Below are 24,530 nucleotides of genomic sequence, written 5' to 3'. Positions count from 1 at the left end.
TGTCCAGGGTGTTTTAGAGAAGGGAGAAGAGTCTGGGACATGTGGAGCGTTGTCCAGGGTGTTTTAGAGAAGGGAGCAGAGTCTGGGACGTGTGGAGCGTTGTCCAGGGTGTTTTACAGAAGGGAGAAGAGTCTGGGACGTGTGGAGCGTTGTCCAGGGTGTTTTAGAGAAGGGAGAAGAGTCTGGGACGTGTGGAGCGTTGTCCAGGGTTTTTTAGAGAAGGGAGAAGAGTCTGGGACGTGTGGAGCGTTGTCCAGGGTGTTTTAGAGAAGGGAGAAGAGTCTGGGACGTGTGGAGCGTTGTCCAGGGTGTTTTAGAGAAGGGAGAAGAGTCTGGGACGTGTGGAGCGTTGTCCAGGGTGTTTTAGAGAAGGGAGAAGAGTCTGGGACGTGTGGAGCGTTGTCCAGGGTGTTTTAGAGAAGGGAGAAGAGTCTGGGACGTGTGGAGCGTTGTCCAGGGTGTTTTAGAGAAGGGAGAAGAGTCTGGGACGTGTGGAGCGTTGTCCAGGGTGTTTTAGAGAAGGGAGAAGAGTCTGGGACGTGTGGAGCGTTGTCCAGGGTGTTTTAGAGAAGGGAGAAGAGTCTGGGACGTGTGGAGCGTTGTCCAGGGTGTTTTAGAGAAGGGAGAAGAGTCTGGGACGTGTGGAGCGTTGTCCAGGGTGTTTTAGAGAAGGGAGAAGAGTCTGGGACGTGTGGAGCGTTGTCCAGGGTGTTTTAGAGAAGGGAGAAGAGTCTCTGACGTGTGGAGCATTGTCCAGGGTGTTTTAGAGAAGGGAGAAGAGTCTGAGACGTGTGAAGCGTTGTCCAGGGTGTTTTAGAGAAGGGAGAAGAGTCTGGAACGTGTGGAGCGTTGTCCAGGGTGTTTTAGAGAAGGGAGAAGAGTCTGGGACGTGTGGAGCGTTGTCCAGGGTGTTTTAGAGAAGGGAGAAGAGTCTGGGACGTGTGGAGCGTTGTCCAGGGTGTTTTAGAGAAGGGAGAATAGTCTGGGACGTGTGGAGCGTTGTCCAGGGTGTTTTAGAGAAGGGAGAAGAGTCTGGGACGTGTGGAGCGTTGTCCAGGGTGTTTTAGAGAAGGGAGAAGAGTCTGGGACGTGTGGAGCGTTGTCCAGGGTGTTTTAGAGAAGGGAGAAGAGTCTCTGACGTGTGGAGCATTGTCCAGGGTGTTTTAGAGAAGGGAGAAGAGTCTGGGACGTGTGGAGCGTTGTCCAGGGTGTTTTAGAGAAGGGAGAAGAGTCTGGGACGTGTGGAGCGTTGTCCAGGGTGTTTTAGGGACGGGTGGAGCGTTGTTAGGGAAAGGAGAAGACACCTAGGGATCTATTTTCGTCCATGCTAAACCCCTTATCCCTAAACAATCTTTTTATTATTTTGAAAAACATTTTTGAATAGTTAAAATAGCCAATCTACATCGGCACTTTGTGAGCTTGGAGATTGGCTCTTTGAACTATTTTAAAATAGTAAAAAAAAATCATAAATAGTAAAAATAGTCATTTCAAAATAGTAAAAAAATGGAAAAATAAGTGTAGGGATTAGGGGGTGGGGGCGCCCCCTAGTGGCGGCGCCCCCTAGTCCCTTCTCATTGAGATGATCTTTGTTTAATGGAAAAACCTGATGATATGAATGTTTATTCACTTAATGACGTATTGATGTGATTTATTTATTGATTGATTGTGATTGGTTGACTTGCAGGAGGAGGAGCCAGTGCAGTGGACGGTCTTTCTCATCTCCTATTGGGGCGATCAGATTGGTCAGAAAGTCGCCAAGATCTGTGATTGGTGGGTTCTGTTGCTATGGCAAAGCCTCCCGTTGCTACGGCAACGTCCTGTGTTTCAGTTTGTTGAATGAAAACCTTATACTAATGCTTTAACTTCACACACACACACACACACACACACACACACACACACACACACACACACAGCTTCCGGACCCAGACGTTCGCGTACCCAGAGAGCACGGCGGAACGAGAGCAGATCCTCCAGAGTCTACAAGGCAGGATAGAAGACCTGAAATCAGTACGTTATTATTATTATTATTATAGAAGACCTGAAATCAGTACGTTATTATTATTATTATAGAAAACCTGAAATCAGTACGTTATTATTATTATAGAAGACCTGAAATCAGTACGTTATTATTATTATTATTATAGAAGACCTGAAATCAGTACGTTATTATTATTATTATAGAAGACCTGAAATCAGTACGTTATTATTATTATTATTATTATAGAAGACCTGAAATCAGTACGTTATTATTATTATTATTATTATTATAGAAGACCTGAAATCAGTACGTTATTATTATTATTATTATAGACCTGAAATCAGTACGTTATTATTATTATTATAGAAGACCTGAAATCAGTACGTTATTATTATTATTATAGAAGACCTGAAATCAGTTCGTTATTATTATTATTATTATTATTATAGAAGACCTGCAATCAGTACGTTATTATTATTATTATTATAGAAGACCTGAAATCAGTACGTTATTATTATTATTATTATAGAAGACCTGAAATCAGTACGTTATTATTATTATTATAGAAGACCTGAAATCAGTACGTTATTATTATTATTATTATTATAGAAGACCTGAAATCAGTACGTTATTATTATTATTATTATTATTATAGAAGACCTGAAATCAGTACGTTATTATTATTATTATTATAGACCTGAAATCAGTACGTTATTATTATTATTATAGAAGACCTGAAATCAGTACGTTATTATTATTATTATAGAAGACCTGAAATCAGTTCGTTATTATTATTATTATTATTATTATAGAAGACCTGCAATCAGTACGTTATTATTATTATAGAAGACCTGAAATCAGTACGTTATTATTATTATTATTATTATTATTATAGAAGACCTGAAATCAGTACGTTATTATTATTATTATTATAGAAGACCTGAAATCAGTACGTTATTATTATTATTATTATAGAAGACCTGAAATCAGTACATTATTATTATTATTATTATAGAAGACCTGAAATCAGTACGTTATTATTATTATTATTATAGAAGACCTGAAATCAGTACGTTATTATTATTATTATTATAGAAGACCTGAAATCAGTACGTTATTATTATTATTATTATTATAGAAGACCTGAAATCAGTACGTTATTATTATTATAGAAGACCTGAAATCAGTACGTTATTATTATTATTATTATAGAAGACCTGAAATCAGTACGTTATTATTATTATTATTATAGAAGACCTGAAATCAGTACGTTATTATTATTATTATTATTATTATAGAAGACCTGAAATCAGTACGTTATTATTATTATAGAAGACCTGAAATCAGTACGTTATTATTATTATTATTATAGAAGACCTGAAATCAGTACGTTATTATTATTATAGAAGACCTGAAATCAGTACGTTATTATTATTATTATAGAAGACCTGAAATCAGTACGTTATTATTATTATTATTATTATAGAAGACCTGAAATCAGCACGTTATTATTATTATTATTATTATTATAGTAGACCTGCAATCAGTACGTTATTTTTATTATAGAAGACCTGAAATCAGTACGTTATTATTATTATAGAAGACCTGAAATCAGTACGTTATTATTATTATTATTATAGAAGACCTGAAATCAGTACGTTATTATTATTATTATTATTATAGAAGACCTGAAATCAGTACGTTATTATTATTATTATTATAGAAGACCTGAAATCAGTACGTTATTATTATTATTATTATTATTATTATTATAGAAGACCTGAAATCAGTACGTTATTATTATTATTATTATTATTATAGAAGACCTGAAATCAGTACGTTATTATTATTATTATTATTATTATAGAAGACCTGAAATCAGTACGTTATTATTATTATTATTATTATAGAAGACCTGAAATCAGTACGTTATTATTATTATTATTATTATAGAAGACCTGAAATCAGTACGTTATTATTATTATTATTATTATTATAGAAGACCTGCAATCAGTACGTTATTATTATTATTATTATTATAGAAGACCTGAAATCAGTACGTTATTATTATTATTATAGAAGACCTGAAATCAGTACGTTATTATTATTATTATTATTATTATTATTATAGAAGACCTGAAATCAGTACGTTATTATTATTATTATTATTATAGAAGACCTGAAATCAGTACGTTATTATTATTATTATTATTATTATAGAAGACCTGAAATCAGTACGTTATTATTATTATTATAGAAGACCTGAAATCAGTACGTTATTATTATTATTATTATAGAAGACCTGAAATCAGTACGTTATTATTATTATTATTATTATTATTATAGAAGACCTGAAATCAGTACGTCATTATTATTATTATTATTATTATTATAGAAGACCTGAAATCAGTACGTTATTATTATTATTATTATTATAGAAGACCTGGAATCAGTACGTCATTATTATTATTATTATAGAAGACCTGAAATCAGTACGTTATTATTATTATAGAAGACCTGAAATCAGTACGTTATTATTATTATTATAGAAGACCTGAAATCAGTACGTTATTATTATTATTATTATTATTATAGAAGACCTGAAATCAGCACGTTATTATTATTATTATTATTATTATAGTAGACCTGCAATCAGTACGTTATTTTTATTATAGAAGACCTGAAATCAGTACGTTATTATTATTATAGAAGACCTGAAATCAGTACGTTATTATTATTATTATTATAGAAGACCTGAAATCAGTACGTTATTATTATTATTATTATTATAGAAGACCTGAAATCAGTACGTTATTATTATTATTATTATAGAAGACCTGAAATCAGTACGTTATTATTATTATTATTATTATTATTATAGAAGACCTGAAATCAGTACGTTATTATTATTATTATTATTATTATAGAAGACCTGAAATCAGTACGTTATTATTATTATTATTATTATTATAGAAGACCTGAAATCAGTACGTTATTATTATTATTATTATTATTATAGAAGACCTGAAATCAGTACGTTATTATTATTATTATTATTATAGAAGACCTGAAATCAGTACGTTATTATTATTATTATTATTATTATAGAAGACCTGAAATCAGTACGTTATTATTATTATTATTATTATAGAAGACCTGAAATCAGTACGTTATTATTATTATTATTATTATAGAAGACCTGAAATCAGTACGTTATTATTATTATTATTATTATTATTATTATAGAAGACCTGAAATCAGTACGTTATTATTATTATTATTATTATTATAGAAGACCTGAAATCAGTACGTTATTATTATTATTATTATTATTATTATTATAGAAGACCTGAAATCAGTACGTTATTATTATTATTATAGAAGACCTGAAATCAGTACGTTATTATTATTATTATTATAGAAGACCTGAAATCAGTACGTTATTATTATTATTATTATTATTATTATAGAAGACCTGAAATCAGTACGTCATTATTATTATTATTATTATTATTATAGAAGACCTGAAATCAGTACGTTATTATTATTATTATTATAGAAGACCTGGAATCAGTACGTCATTATTATTATTATTATAGAAGACCTGAAATCAGTACGTTATTATTATAGAAGACCTGCAACCAGTACGTCATTATTACTTGTTACTTGCGCAAGCAGAGCGTGCAAGTAATAGTTTTCGTCCAGTGCTTCTATGCGTATGTCGCCGTTTGATGCGTATGCGCCGTGCCAGCGTATGACGTAATGACTACTTGTGCTTGATATGGCAGTGGTGTCAGATTACATACATGTATACATAGGGGCATTACCTTTAATCCTCCCGACACTAAAGCATATCGTCATTACGTCACCATCGAAAACCAATTACACCCTGGCATTGGGTCCTTTAATCCACATCTTTATTACGTCATCATTTAGAGCTAGTTACAATGTAACCACAGTATACCGCTAATCAACTTATAAATTACATATACATATACATGGAGGCATTTCCTTTAATCCACCCGACACTGATCGACATATACGTCGCCATCGAAAGCCGTCACTCATCCGTATTAATTACAACATTACGTAATTGATTGTTGTTAATTACATAACGAAATAATTAATTTGAAATGCTTAGATAGAATTACCTTCATGTTCTTCAACAGATCTCAAAATAGTGTCAGACGTAAATACTTTTCAAGTAAGTCATAGAGCTGTATTCTAGAACATTATTATAGAAGACCTGAAATCAGTACGTTATTATTATTATTATTATTATAGAAGACCTGAAATCAGTACGTTATTATTATTATAGAAGACCTGAAATCAGTACGTTATTATTATTATTATTATTATAGAAGACCTGAAATCAGTACGTTATTATTATTATAGAAGACCTGAAATCAGCACGTTATTATTATTATTATTATAGAAGACCTGCAATCAGTACGTTATTTTTATTATAGAAGACCTGAAATCAGTACGTTATTATTATTATTATTATTATAGAAGACCTGAAATCAGTACGTTATTATTATTATTATTATAGAAGACCTGAAATCAGTACGTTATTATTATTATTATTATTATTATTATAGAAGACCTGAAATCAGTACGTTATTATTATTATTATTATAGAAGACCTGAAATCAGTACGTCATTATTATTATTATTATAGAAGACCTGAAATCAGTACGTTATTATTATTATTATTATTATAGAAGACCTGAAATCAGTACGTTATTATTATTATTATTATTATAGAAGACCTGAAATCAGTACGTTATTATTATTATTATTATAGATCTTCCGCCGTAGTCTGAAAACCCACCTTTTCAGACTCCATCATGGCCCATAGCACTTACCCTACCCCCCTTAGACAGCACTTCTTAGACTTATATAGTATTTGAAACAGACTTATAGCATGTCATGTAGACAGCACAATAAGTGCATTGTATGTAGTCATAGCACTTCATAGTATATATGTACAACATAGTATAGCATATATGTGTAGTTTATATGTATAGTGTCATTATATAGATATGTTCTAGTTATAGTTTATATGTATAGTGTCATTATATAGATATGTTCTAGTCACGTTCTTAGCTTACGCATGTTTCGCGATAAATGCATTTTTTACATATGTGATGTATTCCCATGCTTTTTGTTCTTGCTTATTGTAAATCGCTCTGGATTAAGAGCGTCTGCTAAATGCCTAAATTGTAAATTGTAATAGAAGACCTGAAATCAGTACGTCATTATTATTATTATTATAGAAGACCTGAAATCAGTACGTTATTATTATTATTATTATAGAAGACCTGAAATCAGTACGTTATTATTATTATAGAAGACCTGAAATCAGTACGTTATTATTATTATTATTATTATAGAAGACCTGAAATCAGTACGTCATAATTATTATTATTATTATTATAGAAGACCTGAAATCGGTACGTTATTATTATAGAAGACCTGCAATCAGTACGTTATTATTAGTGTGGTTGCCTATGGGCAACCATACTATTGTTCCCCTTACCTTTTCTTTATTAGTTAGTATGGTTGCCTATGGCGACCATACTATTGTTCCCCTACTTTGGAATACTTTGACTCGCTACTCCTCCCACAGTTTTTTCCACACGCACTCGAGCCATATGTCAAATCGACCGGCTTCGTCGGGAATCGTGTGCTTGCTCATTGCTAAGAGATCCATTGTATAGTTTAATTGATATTCATTAATTAGTTCTCCATTGACTTATAATGGGAAGATCGAAGAGTAATTAAGGCTCCAATTTAAGTATTTTTTTTCCCTTGGAAACCGTAAGTGCCATATTTACAAGACTTAAGAGGGAGGTTCATAATAATTATGAAAATTAATTGAAAAGGAATTACATCACTCAGCCTCATGGTGGCGCTATAACAGCCCACTTCACGTTTTTCCCTATAACTCTTGAACCGTAAGTCATAAAATCAAAATGTCTTTTTCCATGGATTCCTTGGATCATGACGGATCTCCCCGCATAGGCCACGCCCATTTCCGTCTAGAACGAAATTGCACCAAATTTGCATTTTCTTCAAAACACACTTTTTGCTCCACCTCCAACAGATTTTGTCCAAATCTCACACAAATTGGTACACAACATCTCTGGTGCTATCCGATTACTTAAACACTGGCAGAATTTTGATAGTCCATACCGTTCGGCCATAATCGGCTTCCGAAGTTAGTAGGAGGGGCCTATTTTACAAAGAATGCCACAAATAATGAACGGAACGTTCAATCCACACGGAATTTTAATCACATATCGAGAGTGGTTCAATCAATGTAGCACCAAAAGCAATTCCATTTTCACCCATAGGGGGCGCTGCAAATGCCAAAAATGTCACCGTTTGTTGAAAAAACAATTTGTTGGGGGGCTCAATCCCCACCAAAATACTTACACATGATCTCAAAGGTGATGTGACCATTTAATTCACTCGTAAAATTAGTGGGAGGGGCCAATTTTTTTCGAAAAAACTAAAACACTATATGTCACCAAATCAGGATCCGATCAGCGCCAAATTTGAATGGCATGTTGTTTGGCCTTGGCCTCTAACACAACACCTCCTGGCAGACTCCTTGGGTCCCCAACGACGTCGGTGCGACGGGTGCGATGGAGGCAACCATACTTTGCAATTTCCCAGAATTGCTTCTTTCTAGTTAGTGTGGTTGCCTATGGGCAACCATACTATTGTTCCCCTTACCTTTTCTTTATTGTTTATTGTTTTCTTTCTGTATAAACTTTTTTCTGCCGTGCTACTCCTCCCACAGTTTTTGCCGCACACCCTTGAGCCAGATGTCAAAACGACCGGCTTTATCGGGAATCGTGTGCTATCTCCTTGCTAAGACATCCGTTGTATAGTTTAATTGATATGAATAAATTAGTGAATTAATTTTCCCCATTCACTTGAATGGGAAAATGCCAAAACTCACATTCAACCATTTATTCCTCTGAGACCTTAAGGGCTGTAGTTACAACAATTGGAAGGGAGGTTCATAATAATTACGAAAATTAATTAACTTATGATTACTTCGGTCGGCCTCATGGTGGCGCTATAACAGCCCACTTTACGTTTTGCATTATAACTCTTGAAACGTAGGTCGTAAAATCAAAATTATTTTTTCCTGGATTCCTTGGGTCATGACGCATCTCCCCATATAGGCCCCGCCCATTTGCGTCTAGATAGATTTTCCGCCATTTTGAATTTTGTTCAAAACACACTTTTGGATCCTCCACCTACAGATTTTGTCCAAATCTCACAAAAATCGGTACACATGATCTCCGGACCTATCCGATTAAAACAGCACAGTCAGAATTTTGATCTTCTGTATCGTTTGTCCGTAATCGTCTTCCGAAGTTAGTGGGAGGGGCTTATTTTACAAAAAATGCCACAATTCACGCACGGAATGTCCGATCCATCCCAAATCCGAATCACATGTCGAGGGTGGCTTAATCAACGCAGAGCCAAAAGCAATTCCATTTTCATCCATAGGGGGCGCTACAATTGCAAAAACATGATTTTGGGGGGAAATCCCCTCCGAATGACTTATGCATGATCACAAGGGTGACTTCACATTGTAATTGGCTGGCAAAATTACTGGGAGGGGCCTATATCAGCGAGTGAGGCAACCACACTTTGCAATTTCCCAGAATTGCTTCTTTCTAGTTATTATTATTATAGAAGACCTGAAATCAGTACGTTATTATTATTATTATAGAAGACCTGAAATCAGTACGTTATTATTATTATAGAAGACCTGAAATCAGTACGTTATTATTATTATTATTATAGAAGACCTGAAATCAGTACGTCATTATTATTATTATTATTATAGAAGACCTGCAATCAGTACGTTATTATTATCATTATTATTATTATAGAAGACCTGGAATCAGTACGTCATTATTATTATTATTATAGAAGACCTGAAATCAGTACGTTATTATTATAGAAGACCTGCAACCAGTACGTCATTATTACAAGCAGAGCGTGCAAGTAATAGTTTTCGTCCAGTGCTTCTATGCGTATGTCGCCGTTTGATGCGTATGCGCCGTGCCAGCGTATGACGTAATGACTACTTGTGCTTGATATGGCAGTGGTGTCAGATTACGTTAAAATTACCACCGCTGAAATGCCCTTGAACAAGGCATCAACCACTACGATGAAATGTGTTCTATGAGCAGGGCCTGGCTGGAAACAAGTTCTTGAGCTTAGCCCAGATACCCTGGGTAAATATAGATTTCATTTCATTTCATTTCATTACATACATGTATACATAGGGGCATTACCTTTAATCCTCCCGACACTAAAACATATCGTCATTACGTCACCATCGAAAACCAATTACACCCTGGCATTGGGTCCTTTAATCCACATCTTTATTACGTCATCATTGAGAGCTAGTTACAATGTAACCACAGTATACCGCTAATCAACTTATAAATTACATATACATATACATGGAGGCATTTCCTTTAATCCACCCGACACTGATCGACATATACGTCGCCATCGAAAGCCGTCACTCATCCGTATTAATTACAACATTACGTAATTGATTGTTGTTAATTACGTAACGAAATAATTAATTTGAAATGCTTAGATAGAATTACCTTCATGTTCTTCAACAGATCTCAAAATAGTGTCAGACGTAAATACTTTTCAAGTAAGTCATAGAGCTGTATTCTAGAACACAGCGCGCTCTGCTTGCACACTAGTGCAACAAGCAAGTAGGCACTCGACAGAGTGCAGTTCTAGTTATTTTAATAATAATATGTTATGTCCATCAGGTCCTCTCCTCGACAGAAGCTATATAACTGTATTATAATAATAATAATATTTTCCGTCCATCAGGTCCTCTCCTCGACAGAAGCCTTCCTCCAGCAGCTCCTTGGTCGAGCGGTGGCGGTGCTCCCTCAGTGGAAGGTTCGAGTCCAGAAGTGTAAAGCGGTCCAGACGGTTCTGAACCTCTGCAGTCCCTCAGTCACCGAGAAGTGTCTGATCGCTGAGGCCTGGTGCCCCGTGAGGTCACTGCCGGAACTACAGTCTGCGTTGAGAGAGGGAGGGGTAAGTGTCTGATCGCTGAGGCCTGGTGCCCCGTGAGGTCACTGCCGGAACTACAGTCTGCGTTGAGAGAGGGAGGGGTAAGATTATTGAAAAGTGTCTGATCAATCTCTCTCAATTCACAATTTTCAATGCAGGCATTTATCAGACGCTCTTAATCCAGAGTGATTTACAGTAAGCAGAACAACACATGGTGATACATCACATACATAGAGATAGAACAATAGAACAACACATGGTGATACATCACATACATAGAGATAGAACAACACATGGTGATACATCACATACATAGAGATAGAACAATAGAACAACACATGGTGATACATCACATACATAGAGATAGAACACATGGTGATACATCACATACATAGAGATAGAACAATAGAACAACACATGGTGATACATCACATACATAGAGATAGAACAATAGAACAACACATGGTGATACATCACATACATAGAGATAGAACAATAGAACAACACATGGTGATACATCACATGCATAGAGATAGAACAATAGAACAACACATGGTGATACATCACATACATAGAGATTGAACAATAGAACAACACATGGTGATACATCACATACATAGAGATAGAACAATAGAACAACACATGGTGATACATCACATACATAGAGATAGAACAATAGAACAACACATGGTGATACATCACATACATAGAGATAGAACAATAGAACAACACATGGTGATACATCACATACATAGAGATAGAACAATAGAACAACACATGGTGATACATCACATACATAGAGATTGAACAATAGAACAACACATGGTGATACATCACATACATAGAGATAGAACAATAGAACAACACATGGTGATACATCACATACATAGAGATAGAACAATAGAACAACACATGGTGATACATCACATACATAGAGATAGAACAATAGAACAACACATGGTGATACATCACATACATAGAGATAGAACAATAGAACAACACATGGTGATACATCACATACATAGAGATAGAACACATGGTGATACATCACATACATAGAGATAGAACAATAGAACAACACATGGTGATACATCACATACATATAGATAGAACAATAGAACAACACATGGTGATACATCACATACATAGAAATAGAACAATAGAACAACACATGGTGATACATCACATACATAGAGATAGAACAATAGAACAACACATGGTGATACATCACATACATAGAGATAGAACACATGGTGATACATCACATACATAGAGATAGAACAATAGAACAACACATGGTGATACATCACATACATAGAGATAGAACACATGGTGATACATCACATACATAGAGATAGAACAATAGAACAACACATGGTGATACATCACATACATAGAGATAGAACAATAGAACAACACATGGTGATACATCACATACATAGAGATAGAACAATAGAACAACACATGGTGATACATCACATACATAGAGATAGAACAATAGAACAACACATGGTGATACATCACATACATAGAGATTGAACAATAGAACAACACATGGTGATACATCACATACATAGAGATAGAACAATAGAACAACACATGGTGATACATCACATACATAGAGATAGAACAATAGAACAACACATGGTGATACATCACATACATAGAGATAGAACAATAGAACAACACATGGTGATACATCACATACATAGAGATAGAACAATAGAACAACACATGGTGATACATCACATACATAGAGATTGAACAATAGAACAACACATGGTGATACATCACATACATAGAGATAGAACAATAGAACAACACATGGTGATACATCACATACATAGAGATAGAACAATAGAACAACACATGGTGATACATCACATACATAGAGATAGAACAATAGAACAACACATGGTGATACATCACATACATAGAGATAGAACAATAGAACAACACATGGTGATACATCACATACATAGAGATAGAACACATGGTGATACATCACATACATAGAGATAGAACAATAGAACAACACATGGTGATATATCACATACATATAGATAGAACAATAGAACAACACATGGTGATACATCACATACATAGAAATAGAACAATAGAACAACACATGGTGATACATCACATACATAGAGATAGAACAATAGAACAACACATGGTGATACATCACATACATAGAGATAGAACAATAGAACAACACATGGTGATACATCACATACATAGAGATAGAACAATAGAACAACACATGGTGATACATCACATACATAGAGATAGAACAACACATGTTGATACATCACATACATAGAGATAGAACAATAGAACAACACATGGTGATACATCACATACATAGAGATAGAACAATAGAACAACACATGGTGATACATCACATACATAGAGATAGAACAATAGAACAACACATGGTGATACATCACATACATAGAAATAGAACAATAGAACAACACATGGTGATACATCACATACATAGAGATAGAACAATAGAACAACACATGTTGATACATCACATACATAGAGATAGAACAATAGAACAACACATGGTGATACATCACATACATAGAGATAGAACAATAGAACAACACATGGTGATACATCACATACATAGAGATAGAACAATAGAACAACACATGGTGATACATCACATACATAGAGATAGAACAACACATGTTGATACATCACATACATAGAGATAGAACAATAGAACAACACATGGTGATACATCACATACATAGAGATAGAACAATAGAACAACACATGGCGATACATCACATACATAGAGATAGAACAACACATGGTGATACATCACATACATAGAGATAGAACAATAGAACAACACATGGTGATACATCACTTACATAGAGATATAACAATAGAACAACACATGGTGATACATCACATACATAGAGATAGAACAATAGAACAACACATGGTGATACATCACATACATAGAAATAGAACAACACATGGTGATACATCACACACATAGAGATAGAACAACACATGGTGATACATCACATACATAGAAATAGAACAACACATGGTGATACATCACATACATAGAGATAGAACAACACATGGTGATACATCACATATATAGAAATAGAACAACACATGGTGATACATCACATACATAGAGATAGAACAACACATGGTGATACATCACATACATAGAAATAGAACAACACATGGTGATACATCACATACATAGAGATAGAACAACACATGGTGATACATCACATACATAGAAATAGAACAACACATGGTGATACATCACGTACATAGAGATAGAACAACACATGGTGATACATCACATACATAGAGATAGAACAACACATGGTGATACATCACATACATAGCGATAGAACAACACATGGTGATACATCACATACATAGAGATAGAACAACACATGGTGATACATCACATACATAGAAATAGAACAACACATGGTGATACATCACATACATAGAGATAGAACAACACATGGTGATACATCACATACATAGAGATAGAACAACACATGGTGATACATCACATACATAGAGATGGAACAATAGAACAACACATGGTGATACATCACATACATAGAGATAGAACAATAGAACAACACATGGTGATACATCACATACATAGAGACAGAACAACACATGGTGATACATCACATACATAGAAATAGAACAACACATGGTGATACATCACATACATATAAATAGTCATCATGAATCATAAGAACCTAACATCTGTCTAACAGTAGAATATCTGTACAATGAAACTATGAGTCTACACTATATAGTGCTATATCTACATGAAATTATATCTAAGTTACATTAGTTGAGTCTTAGCATACGCCTGTAAGGTGGTCGAGGCTGGGGGAGGGGCTACGGGCTAAGATGGAGTCTCAAGACCTCTCTGTCTCTCTGTGACTTATATGTCTCTCTCGCTCTGTGTCTATGTCTCTCTCTATCTCCCTCTCTCCCTCTCTCTCTGTGTGTCTGTCTCTCTGTGTCTCTCTCTCTCTCTGTCTCTGTCTCTCTCTCTCTGTCTGTCTGTCTCTCTCTCTCTCTCTATCTCTCCCTCTCTCTCCCTCTCTCTCTGTCTCTCTCTCTCCCTCTCTGTGTGTCTGTCTCTCTCTCCCTCTCCCTCTCTCTCTCTCTGTGTGTCTATGTCTCTCTCTCCCTCTCCCTCTCTCCCTATCTGTGTGTCTATGTCTCCCTCTCCCTCTCTCTCTCTCTCTCTGTGTCTATGTCTCTCTTCCAGAGGAGGAGTGGAAGTGGGGTAGACTCCTTCTACAACAGGCTGCCGTGCTCCACCCCTCCCCCCACCCTGTTCCCCATTAACTCCTTCACCTCCGGCTTCCAGAACATCGTAGACGCGTACGGAGTGGCCAGTTACCGAGAGGTTAACCCAGGTACGGTTACCCTGTTAGCCTAGCCACATGCTGTTAGCCTAGCCACATGTTACCGAGAGGTTAACCCAGGTACGGTTACCCTGTTAGCCTAGCCACATGCTGTTAGCCTATCCACATGTTACCGAGAGGTTAACCCAGGTACGGTTACCCTGTTAGCCTAGCCACCGAGAGGTTGTATAGATCTCTCTTCAACATATGATGATGGCGGCGGCGGCGGTGTGTGGCAGCATGTGGTCACAGCCAAACAGCTTCTCAGATAGTCTATAATGTCAGTGATACGATAAGAGCAACATTGCTTTTATTTAAAGCAACGTACAAAACTGACGGACTGGAAGCAAAATAAAACAAAAGAATGGCGGCGGCTAAAAATAAAAAAGCTGAAGATCTGGAGGAGATCAAGGAGACGCTATACTCTCTGACAAGAGAAGTTGAGAAAGTGTCCAAACAGCAAGAAATGATAATGAACCTGGTGGAACAAATCACAGAACTAAAACATCTGGTGAAAGAGACAGAGGAGAAAATTGAGTTCCTGGAGAGTCGAGTGGATGACCTTGAACTATATACCTTATGACCTATGACCTATGACCTTGAACTATATACCCGAATGGAAGATGACCTTGAACTATATACCCGAATGGAAGATGAACTATATACCCGAATGGAAGATGAACTATATACCCGAATGGAAGATGTGATTGAACTATATACCCGAATGGAAGATGTGATTGAACTATATACCCGAATGGAAGATGACCTTGAACTATATACCCGAATGGAAGATGACCTTGAACTATATACCAGAATGGAAGATGAACTTGAACTATATACCCGAATGGAAGATGACCTTGAACTATATACCAGAATGGAAGATGAACTTGAACTATATACCAGAATGGAAGATGACCTTGAACTATATACCAGAATGGAAGATGAACTTGAACTATATACCAGAATGGAAGATGACCTTGAACTATATACCCGAATGGAAGATGACCTTGAACTATATACCAGAATGGAAGATGAACTATATACCCGAATGGAAGATGACCTTGAACTATATACCCGAATGGAAGATGACCTTGAACTATATACCCGCATGGAAGATGTGATTGAACTATATACCCGAATGGAAGATGACCTTGAACTATATACCAGAATGGAAGATGACCTTGAACTATATACCCGAATGGAAGATGACCTTGAACTATATACCCGAATGGAAGATGTGATTGAACTATATACCCGAATGGAAGATGTGATTGAACTATATACCCGAATGGAAGATGTGATTGAACTATATACCCGAATGGAAGATGACCTTGAACTATATACCCGAATGGAAGATGACCTTGAACTATATACCCGAATGGAAGATGAACTATATACCCGAATGGAAGATGAACTATATACCCGAATGGAAGATGTGATTGAACTATATACCCGAATGGAAGATGACCTTGAACTATATACCCGAATGGAAGATGACCTTGAACTATATACCCGAATGGAAGATGAACTATATACCCGAATGGAAGATGAACTATATACCCGAATGGAAGATGACCTTGAACTATATACCCGAATGAAAGATGACCTTGAACTATATACCCGAATGAAAGATGTGATTGAACTATATACCCGAATGGAAGATGACCTTGAACTATATACCCGAATGGAAGATGACCTTGAACTATATACCCGAATGAAAGATGTGATTGAACTATATACCCGAATGGAAGATGACCTTGAACTATATACCCGAATGGAAGATGACCTTGAACTATATACCCGAATGGAAGATGACCTTGAACTATATACCCGAATGGAAGATGAACTATATACCCGAATGGAAGATGACCTTGAACTATATACCCGAATGGAAGATGAACTATATACCCGAATGGAAGATGACCTTGAACTATATACCCGAATGGAAGATGAACTATATACCCAAATGGAATATGACCTTGAACTATATACCCGAATGGAAGATGAACTATATACCCGAATGGAAGATGACCTTGAACTATATACCCGAATGGAAGATGAACTATATACCCGAATGGAAGATGAACTATATACCCGAATGGAAGATGACCTTGAACTATATACCCGAATGGAAGATGTGATTGAACTATATACCCGAATGGAAGATGACCTTGAACTATATACCCGAATGGAAGATGTGATTGAACTATATACCCGAATGGAAGATGTGATTGAACTATATACCCGAATGGAAGATGTGATTGTAACCGGATTGAAAACCACTCACAGGAGCTATGCGAGAGCTACGGAGACCAGCGGTAACGCCGCCGACTCTGACGAGCCCCCTCCAGAAGAACAACAATCACTGGAGCAGCAAGTCGTAGCATTCTTTGTGAGTAAAGAAGTGAATCTACAAAGCGACCAAATCGCTGCATGTCACACCCTCCCCCTCCCCAAAAACAAAACAAAAAACAAAAAGAACAGCAGTTCAATACCAGCCATAATACCAGCCATAATAGTGAGATTTGTGAATCGAAAACACAAAATTGAGCTACTGAGGAAGTGGAGGGAAGTGGAGTGTACATGAATGAGCATCTCACTAAAAAGAACGCAGACATTGCTAGACATGCTCGTATGCTAAAGAAGGAAGGCAACATCCAGGCAATGTGGACGCGAAATTGTAAAGTCATGATAAAACTTAACGGAACACCAGAGGAAGCCAAGGTCGTCGTGATCAGGCATCTCCATGAATTGGACGAATATAAAGAATGACTTTGACATTGACGGACAACAGCATGATGGAACATACCTGTCGGGAAACAGGGATGGCCAGTCAGGCTACGTTTAGCCGAAGTCACGTAAACAATCACATGGATTCAGCTCGGAGAGTGACATCGATTCGGTATGCGAGGGTATATTGGAAAGGCACCAGGGTGAACCAGCTTTACTCCAATCAATGATTTTCTGAACACATTGATGGTTATGAATTATACCACACAAATAGATCAAATAAGAAGTCAGGAGGCGTGGCACTCTTTGTGGACAATAAACTGAATTGTAAATCAGTCGAATACATGACAATGGCAATTGATGACCTAATGGAGTGCGTAACGGTGGAAATACAGATGGAAAAAAGGAGCAATATAATTGTTACTTGTGTGTATATATATATATATATATATATATATATATATATATATATATATATATATATATATATATATATATATATATATATATATATATAGGAAACCTGGGTCAACGGTAGAAACATTCACAGAAACACTTGAAGATATATTAAGTAGGGTAAACGAAAACAAAACATTCTTTATCTGTGGAGATACCAATGTGGACCTCTTAAAGGTATCCAGCCATAAGGCATCATCCGAATATTTGGAGTCACTATACGGCAGAGGATTATACCCATTAATAACAAAGCCTAGTAGAATAACGGAAACATCTGCTACATTGATTGACCATATTTTTACCAACAGCTTGGAGAAGAAAATCATAAGTGGTTTGGTGATAAATGATGTCAGCGACCATTTACCTATTTTTCTTACATTAGAATGCCAAATTAAGAAGGACGAGGAGGAAAATGTGCCTAGATATATAAGAATAAGAAAGGATAATGCAATAAACATGTTCAGGGATGATCTTAGGCAGGTTGACTGGACGGGGGTCTATGTGAATGAAGTTAATTCAGCATATGAGGCTTTTTTAAATAAATACTTGGCACTGTATGAAAAACACTGTCCATTAGTTTTACATAAGCAAAAAAAAACGGCAACAGAAAACCTTGGATAACAAAAAGCTTACAGAATGCATCTAAAAAAACAAACAAATTGTATAGAGACTTTATCAAATCTAGAACAAAGAATGCTGAAATGAAATATAAAGCGTACAAGAATAAGTTAGTATTAATTATGAGACTGGCCAAGAAAGATTACTATAACAAATTGTTGGATGAAAATAAAAATAACATTAAAGGTACCTGGAATATTTTAAACAAAGTAATGGGTAATAAACCAGTTTCCACAAACGTACCTAGTCATTTCAATACTAATAATACAATTATAAAAGACAAGAACGAAATGGTGAACGAATTCAATTCTTTTTTTGTAAACATTGGACCAAATTTGGCAGACTTAATTGAAAATCATGATGAAACAGAACGGGGTGATTGGACAGGAAGTAGTAAAGTGTTGCAGTCTATGTTTGTGGGAAATGTTAGTGAACAAGAAATCCTATCTATGGTAACAAAGTCTAAAAATAAGATATCCACTGATTGTGATGGGTTAGACATGGTTATAGTGAAAAAGACAATTGATTGTATCATCAAACCCCTTTGTTATATTTTTAATTCATCCTTTCAGTCAGGCAAGTTTCCAGATCGAATGGAAGTTGCAAAAGTTATTCCACTTTTTAAATAAGGAGATAAGCATAGCTTCAATAATTACAGACCAGTGTCATTGCTCTCACAATTCTCTAAGGTGCTTGAAAAGATCTTTGCACAAAAGTTTGATGCTTTTATTGAAAAGCATCAATTGTTGACTGCATGCCAATATGGCTTTCGGCAAAATAGGTCCACAGCAACAGCTTTAATGAATATAATGGAGGAAATATCAACAGCAACACATGAAAATAAATATACAATAGGGGTATTTATAGATTTTAAAAAAGCTTTCGACACCTTGAATCATTCAATTTTGATTTCTAAATTATACACATACGGCGTGAGAGGAATGGTACTGGACTGGATGAGAAGCTATTTAGACAATAGACAACAATATGTGCAGTGGGCAGGTAACACATCAGAGTGTATGAAAATTGAATGTGGAGTCCCTCAAGGTTCTGTTTTGGGACCCAAATTATTTAATCTATACATGAATGACATTTGTGACGTATCAAAAGTATTACAATTTGTTTTGTTTGCAGCTGACACAAATTGTCATTGCTCTGGATATGATTTAAATAAGTTAGCTGAGACCATTACACATGAAATGATCTGGATATGATTTAAATAAGTTAGCTGAGACCATTATCTGGATATGATTTAAATAAGTTAGCTGAGACCATTACACATGAAATGATGCTCTGGATATGATTTAAATAAGTTAGCTGAGACCATTACACATGAAATGATGCTCTGGATATGATTTAAATAAGTTAGCTGAGACCATTATCTGGATATGATTTAAATAAGTTAGCTGAGACCATTACACATGAAATGATGCTCTGGATATGATTTAAATAAGTTAGCTGAGACCATTACACATGAAATGATGCTCTGGATATGATTTAAATAAGTTAGCTGAGACCATTACACATGAAATGATGCTCTGGATATGATTTAAATAAGTTAGCTGAGACCATTACACATGAATTGAGAAAACTAAAAAAATGGTTTGATGTAAACAAGCTCTCGCTGAATTTGGAAAAAAATAAGTTTATGGTTTTCGGAAATAGGAAAAAGGATGACCAGGTGGAATTATCCATAGATGGAGTGGCCATCGCAAGAGTATCAGAATTTTGGTTCTTAGGTGTAATAATGGATGACAAATTAACATGGAAATCCCATATAGCACATGTTAAGAAAAAGATCTCAAAGAGCATTTTTATTTTAAACAAAGTGAAGCATGTGCTAATGCGAATATTGTATTTTTCATTAATTTCTCCATATCTTAGTTATTGTGCTGAAGTGTGAGGGAATACGTACATGACCACCACAAAACCATTATACTTATTACAGAAGAGAGCAGTACGAATCATGCACAAAGTGCATTATAGAGATCACACAAATAGTCTATTTATAAAATCGAGAGTATTGAAATTTGAACATATCGTGAAGCTACAAACCTTATTAATTATGTTTAGGGCAAAAAGCAAAACATTACCAGTTCATCTACAACAGCTATTCCATCCTAGTTCAGAAAGTGGGGATAGTAGGAGGAAATTTGACTTCAAACATAAGTTTGCACGGACCACTCAAAGACCACTCATAATCCGAATATGGAATTCTCTGGATGACAATTTAAAGGGTTGTACAAATATTTGCCAATTTAAAAAATTACAAAAATCAAATATTTAGAAAATATGAAGCCGATGAATAGGTTAACTAGAGCTAGAGCTATCATCTATTGCACGTGTCATTGCTCAACTTCTTGCTTGTTTTGTTTTACTCTTTTCTTTTCTTTTCTTTTTGTTTTGTTTAGATGTGTAAGCGCCAATCAATAAAGTAAACTAAACTTTTAAGTGAAAAGGGGGCAGGTATTTATAAGAATTTATTCTTCTTCCTGCTCCTTTTCGTCATAGGTGTATCAGATACTGTATGAAAGACAAATTCATTAATTAAAAGACAGAATTGTTATCTATTATGATTTGTACTGTATTGTGTTACACTATGTGCGAAATAAAATGAAATGAAATGAAAGGTTAACCCAGGTACGGTTAGCCTGTTAGCCTAGCCACATGTTACCGAGAGGTTAACCCAGGTACGGTTAGCCTGTTAGCCTAGCCACATGTTACCAAGAGGTTAACCCAGGTACGGTTACCCTGTTAGCCTAGCAACATGTTACCGAGATGTTAACCGAGGTACGGTTAGCCTGTTAGCCTAGCCACATGTTACCGAGAACTTAACCCAGGTACGGTTAGCCTGTTAGCCTAGCCACATGTTACAAAGAGGTTAACCCAAGTACAGTTAGCCTGTTAGCCTAGCCACATGTTACCGAGAGGTTAACCCAAGTACAGTTAGCCTGTTAGCCTAGCCACATGTTACCGAGAGGTTAACCCAGGTACGGTTAGCCTGTTAGCCTAGCCACATGTTACCGAGAGGTTAACCCAGGTACGGTTAGCCTGTTAGCCTAGCCACATGTTACCGAGAGGTTAACCCAGGTACGGTTAGCCTGTTAGCCTAGCCACATGTTACAGAGAGGTTAACCCAGGTACGGTTAGCCTGTTAGCCTAGCCACATGTTACCGAGAGGAACAATCATCTGGAAATTCCTTTTCCCTCAAACCGGAAGAATAACAATAAAAGCTCTCGTAGCCTGCAGCTTTTATTGAGAAAAATATGAGGTATGAGGATAATGATGCACATTTTGTGTGCGTGCGTGCATGTGTGTGCGTGCGTGCGTGCAGCGGTGTACACCATCATCACGTTCCCCTTCCTGTTTGCGGTGATGTTCGGTGACGTGGGTCACGGCCTGTTGATGACGCTCGCCGCTCTGTGGATGGTTCTGGAGGAGAAGGGGTTAAAACCTTCTAATGAGGTACTCCCCACACACACACACACACCTGTACAGGTACGCACACACACCAACACAGGTACACACACACACAGACATAGACCCACACACACAGCTGTGTGGGGTGAGTTTAGTGAATGATCGCAGGACAACAGCAGTAGCTGTGGGGGGTGTGTTTACAGTTTTGTGTGTGTGTGTGTGTGTGTGTGTGTGTGTGTGTGTGTGTGTGTGTGTGTGTGTGTGTGTGTGTGTGTGTGTGTGTGTGTGTGTGTGTGTGTGTGTGTGTGTGTGTGTGTGTGTGTGTGTGTGTGTGTGTGTGTGTGTGGTCTTGCAGATCTACAGAATGATGTTTGGAGGTCGGTATCTCATCCTGCTCATGGGTCTGTTCTCCATCTACACCGGAGCAATTTACAACGAGTGTTTCAGCCGAGGACTCAGTGTCTTCAACTCCTCCTGGAGCGTAGCACCCATGTTCCACAAGAACATATGGAAGTAAGTACCCTAGCACCCATGTTCCACAAGAACATATGGAAGTAAGTACCCTAGCACCCATGTTCCACAAGAACATATGGAAGTAAGTACCCTAGCACCCATGTTCCACAAGAACATATGGAAGTAAGTACCCTAGCACCCATGTTCCACAAGAACATATGGAAGTAAGTACCCTAGCACCCATGTTCCACCACAACATATGGAAGTAAGTACCCTAGCACCCATGTTCCACAAGAACATATGGAAGTAAGTACCCTAGCACCCATGTTCCACAAGAACATATGGAAGTAAGTACCCTAGCACCCATGTTCCACCACAACATCTGGAAGTAAGTACCCTAGCACCCATGTTCCACCACAACATCTGGAAGTAAGTACCCTAGCACCCATGTTCCACCACAACATCTGGAAGTAAGTACCCTAGCACCCATGTTCCACCACAACATCTGGAAGTAAGTACCCTAGCACCCATGTTCCACCACAACATCTGGAAGTAAGTACCCTAGCACCCATGTTCCACAAGAACATATGGAAGTAAGTACCCTAGCACCCATGTTCCACCACAACATCTGGAAGTCAATAATTTCACTCCGAGGTCATCCAATTGTTGGATCAAGAATGCGGCAAAAACTAATTCACTGCTTCATGAGGAGTGTACTAAACTAATTCACTGCTTCATGAGGAGTGTACTAAACTAATTCACTGCTTCATGAGGAGTGTACTAAACTAATTCACTGCTTCATGAGGAGTGTACTAAACTAATTCACTGCTTCATGAGGAGTGTACTAAACTGATTCACTGCTTCATGAGGAGTGTACTAAACTAATTCACTGCTTCATGAGGAGTGTACTAAACTAATTCACTGCTTCATGAGGAGTGTACTAAACTAATTCACTGCTTCATGAGGAGTGTACTAAACTAATTCACTGCTTCATGAGGAGTGTACTAAACTAATTCACTGCTTCATGAGGAGTGTACTAAACTAATTCACTGCTTCATGAGGAGTGTACTAAACTAATTCACTGCTTCATGAGGAGTGTACTAAACTAATTAAATGCTTCATGAGGAGTGTACTAAACTAATTCACTGCTTCATGAGGAGTGTACTAAACTAATTCACTGCTTCATGAGGAGTGTACTAAACTAATTCACTGCTTCATGAGGAGTGTACTAAACTAATTCACTGCTTCATGAGGAGTGTACTAAACTAATTCACTGCTTCATGAGGAGTGTACTAAACTAATTAACTGCTTCATGGGGAGTGTACTAAACTAATTCACTGCTTCATGAGGAGTGTACTAA

At 36.5% G+C, this 24,530-nt stretch overlaps 1 protein-coding gene across 1 annotated transcript in view; it reads left to right on the top strand.

Moving 5' to 3' along the window:
• Positions 1-24,530, top strand: part of LOC306917879 (V-type proton ATPase 116 kDa subunit a 3-like) — an 85,738-nt gene that overhangs the window by 21,078 nt on the left and 40,130 nt on the right. Inside the window, exons 8-13 of the mRNA XM_079530770.1 lie at positions 1,685-1,770; positions 1,917-2,010; positions 10,877-11,089; positions 15,354-15,504; positions 22,632-22,762; positions 23,073-23,230. Of these exons, the coding sequence (XP_079386896.1) occupies positions 1,685-1,770; positions 1,917-2,010; positions 10,877-11,089; positions 15,354-15,504; positions 22,632-22,762; positions 23,073-23,230 (833 nt within the window). The remainder of the gene's footprint in view (positions 1-1,684; positions 1,771-1,916; positions 2,011-10,876; positions 11,090-15,353; positions 15,505-22,631; positions 22,763-23,072; positions 23,231-24,530) is intronic.

Source organism: Electrona antarctica (assembly GCF_951216825.1).
Source record: "Electrona antarctica genome assembly, contig: scaffold_73, whole genome shotgun sequence".
NCBI lineage: Eukaryota > Metazoa > Chordata > Actinopteri > Myctophiformes > Myctophidae > Electrona > Electrona antarctica.
This window is presented reverse-complemented; position numbering and strand designations above follow the sequence as displayed.